This window comes from Rhodamnia argentea, chromosome 7 (assembly GCF_020921035.1).
Source record: "Rhodamnia argentea isolate NSW1041297 chromosome 7, ASM2092103v1, whole genome shotgun sequence".
NCBI lineage: Eukaryota > Viridiplantae > Streptophyta > Magnoliopsida > Myrtales > Myrtaceae > Rhodamnia > Rhodamnia argentea.
In genome coordinates, this window is record NC_063156.1 from 28,613,507 (window position 1) to 28,617,312 (window position 3,806).

The following is a 3,806-nucleotide window of genomic DNA, read 5'->3' on the forward strand; positions in this document are numbered from 1 at the left end:
GGCTGAGCTGCAGTCTCTCCATTTTCAGAGCATAAACACACATCTTTTTCCATGCATGATGAGAGCCACTAATCCCTCCCTCTCCCTCTCCCTCCTCTCTTTTTTCTCTCACCACAATGCTTAACACCGCAGAAATCTTATAGGTTAAGGAATAAGTATCAACTCCCCTCTCTCTCTCTCTCTCTCTCTCTCTCTCTCTCTCTCTCTCTAACCCTTAAAAAAGCAAAGAACAAAAAGGAGCAGAGCAAGATGGAACAACAAGAAGTTAATATATAAATAACCAAAAGGACCCCCCTTTATTTTTGCTCCTTCATTCCACTTCCTCTTTCCTTTTCTCGCCACATCTCTCTCTCTCTCTCTGCAACTCTTTTTCTCTCTCTGCCTGTGTTGATGTGATTCTCCCACTGCATATTTCTTCAAAGCCAACCCATCAAGCTTTACAAAAGAGAGATCATAGAACAACAAAGCAACCATGGTTTTCTCATCCCTCCCAGCTTATCTTGATCCATCCAACTGGCAGCAGGTGAGGGTTTTCTTCGAAGATGGTTTCTTTGCTTTGCAAGAAAAAAGCTAAAATTTTTCAAAAGATTAATATTCTCTCGTATGTTGCTTTTGTTAATCCCTTGTTTGAATATACCAGAGATATTTGATTTCTTGCTTTTCTTCCACACTTTCTCATAGCAACCAAGTCATCACCATCATCAAGCAGGAAATAGTGGTCTCAACACTCAGCTCCCACCAGCCCCTCCTCCGCCGCTGCCGCCTCCTCCCCCACAACCTCATGGAGGAGCTGGAGGGAATCCCGGTGGCTCGATCCGGCCGGGTTCGATGGTCGAGCGGGCCCGGCTAGCCAACATACCCATGCCAGAGACGGCGCTCAAGTGCCCGCGATGTGAGTCCACCAACACCAAGTTTTGCTACTTCAACAACTACAGCCTCTCTCAACCAAGGCACTTCTGCAAGACCTGCAGAAGGTACTGGACACGGGGGGGAGCATTAAGGAATGTTCCCGTTGGAGGCGGCTGCAGGCGGAACAAGAGGAGCAAAGGAAGCAGCTCCAAATCTCCCATCACCAGTGGCGGCGGTGACCAACAAGCCAGCGGCGGATCCGCCAGCAGCATCAGCTCAAGAAGCAGCGGTGGTCTCACCGGTGACATACTGAACCAGGCGACGGCGCAAATACCGGGCCTCCGCTACATGTCTCCAAACAGCTTGAGCAGCCTAGGTGAGCTGGGTAATTCGGGAGAGATGGGGTTGAACTACGGCGGGATTCCTGGTTCTATGGTTGGGGAAGCCGGGAATTTGAGCTTCCAATTGGGTGGTAGCAGCTCGCTCTTATCGATGGGAAGCATGGAGCACCAGTGGCGTCTACATCAGGTCACACAGCAGTTCCCCTTCATGAGTAGCTTGGACAAGCACACCAATCTGTACCCAATGGATGCTTCCACTAGTGGTGTCGAGCCGTCGGGTTTCGCAGGTCATCATCATCATCATCAACAGGTGAGGCCAAATCTGTTCATGAACTCAGGGGCTTCTCAGACGAACTCCGTGAAGGTGGAAGACATCAACCAAGATCAGCTGAATTTGTCAAGGCAGTTGATGGGGAATTCAGGGGCTAATGACCAGTTCTGGAGTGTTGGTGGCGTTAGCGCATGGACCGATCTTTCGGGTTTTAGCTCTTCTTCTACAAGCAGTGCTTTATAGAGAAAATGCCTTTGAAGTCTAAGCTTTGTCCAAAAAACCTTCCTTGCTTTGAAGCTTCAGTTCTTTCTGTTAGTGTAGCTTCAACTTCAACAACAAAGCCCCAATACTCATCTTGCTCGCAGCTATGACTTGCCCACAACCGGCCCACTAGTTCAGGAATCACTGAGATTTTTAAGGGTGAGCTTTGTGTTCTTCACTGAAGAAAACCCTAGAATCTGTATCTGTTTTATCTTCTTTTTCCTCTTTTCCTGTGGTTTTTTCTTTGCTTGAATTTAGATTGATGATGCCTACGACATGTATCACATGTGAAAGAGACGAACCTGCAAGCTGCATCCATATCCATGTCTTGCTGGTGTTCTTATGCTCAAGGTGATGTACAAGACGAGTTATTGGGAGCCGAAAAGTAATGTAATACAAGTTTTCTTCACTCCTTTTTGTGGATATCTTTAGTCCAAAGTTATTAATCCCATCACGTAGGTCATATACGTTCACTTATTATATTTCTGAATATTTGAGGGAGCAATGCGATTATGGTCGGAAGGTCTCTCTTGTATAATAACAATTTGGCTGGTACGGGATCGATAACTTTCAGTTACCTCGCTCCGTCATTGACGTATTTTATTCAACTCGGGGGCATGTTAATTGATGTAACTTAATCCTTCTCACCTTATGGCGCAAAATGAAAAAAAAATAAAAATAAATAACACCTCTTATCCAATTGATCTTGCCGACGAAGAAAGCATGAGTTCTTGCTGAGATGTTACTTTAGAAGACTAAACTGCATCATTTTACTCTTCTCAGATCACGACACGTCTTCGATCTGGAATATATGCGTTGCGTCGATAGTCTGTAACGATCTTTGGTGAGTAGATTGAGTTGAGCAATTCGAAAGAATCACAGTTATCCTCGCAACGAAAAGCTCAGCTGATGTTCTTTGCCACGAACTTGAACACCATCTTATACATCGAATGAGGCTTGGACAGAGACACTTGTTTGAAAGATTGAAATACGCCGTGCCCACGCCATCAGAAGAAAGATTGATTTGCTACAAAGTGATGATAATGAGATTCGTGGAATTATTTTAGAAAGTATGTTTTTGCTCATTCTCAATTGAACTTTAGCAAATCACGAAGATGTTAGATTATTTGAATGTCATGTTCTAAGATATATGTTGTCAAATAACAAAAAGAAAGACATAGCCCTGGAATCGAAATTTACTAGAGGTTGATCAAGTTGATAAAATGGCCGAAGACAATAACCGTAACGTCTCAGATTGAATTCAAAGACAATGCAACCTCTTGGGGAGTGGTATATTATTTCTACGCTAAATTTTCTATGTAACGGCTCATTCATTGTCGAACAAAATCAAGAGATCAATGATCTGATGCCCTTTTGGTTAAGGTCGCTCTAGTTACACTAGAAAATATTCCTACTACCCGACTACAATCTGAAAAACATTTTAAATTGTCGTCGCTTCGAAAGTAGTTTCATGTGTATATATGTGTCGCCCTTCATGTGAGATCATGTAAAAAAAATTTCACATTTTAAGTGGAACTAATAGAAAAAGTTTCATTAGTCTATATCACTTTGCATGTTGTCTAATTAATAATGTTCAATGGATGTCATTCATTTAATAAATACATTAAGGTTATTAGTTTTTTATTTAGTTTGAATTAAGTCTCGATCTGCCATTCGGGTTATAGCCTCATCACCATGTCGAACACATCACAGCGCCCAAACATTTCTCTCGATCTTTTTTAAGAATGTGATTTGTTTAACATAACATCAAAGCACAAATGTGAATGTGAATGTCTGACACAACTTATATTAATATATACCTCGTTCATCATTCCTAATATTCCGCCTGTTTTCCCAACTGAAAAATCTATCAACTCAATAATGTGTTTGATACGTAAAACGCAACTTACAAATAATGAGAAATGCTGAGAAAAAATATATCGTAATGTCGAGATTACCCTATCTATCTCGTTTTCTCCCTATAAATTCTTATCGGAAATGATTTATCTAACACCACCCAGGACCCTTCTTTCAATAGAACACAACATAGCTATACTTTCTAGAACTTTGGAGGAGATTTTACC

General features: G+C 42.1%; 1 protein-coding gene across 1 annotated transcript; it reads left to right on the forward strand.

Moving 5' to 3' along the window:
- The first annotated feature begins 310 nt into the window (after positions 1-310).
- On the forward strand, positions 311-2,145 carry LOC115749786 (dof zinc finger protein DOF2.4-like). Its single transcript, XM_030686758.2, has 2 exons — positions 311-523; positions 682-2,145. The coding sequence occupies exons 1-2, from the start codon at positions 473-475 to the stop codon at positions 1,702-1,704; spliced, it is 1,074 nt and encodes a 357-aa protein (XP_030542618.2). The 5' UTR covers positions 311-472; the 3' UTR covers positions 1,705-2,145.
- The last annotated feature ends 1,661 nt before the right edge of the window (positions 2,146-3,806 follow it).

What these genes read in the sequence shown, in the direction of transcription:
- LOC115749786 (XM_030686758.2), top strand. Translation starts at nt 473, where the DNA reads ATGGTTTTCTCATCCCTCCCAGCTTATCTTGATCCATCCAACTGGCAG. An exon ending in ATCCATCCAACTGGCAGCAG is followed by an intron (nt 524 to 681) that starts GTGAGGGTTTTC and finishes ACTTTCTCATAG; the next exon opens with CAACCAAGTCATCACCATCA.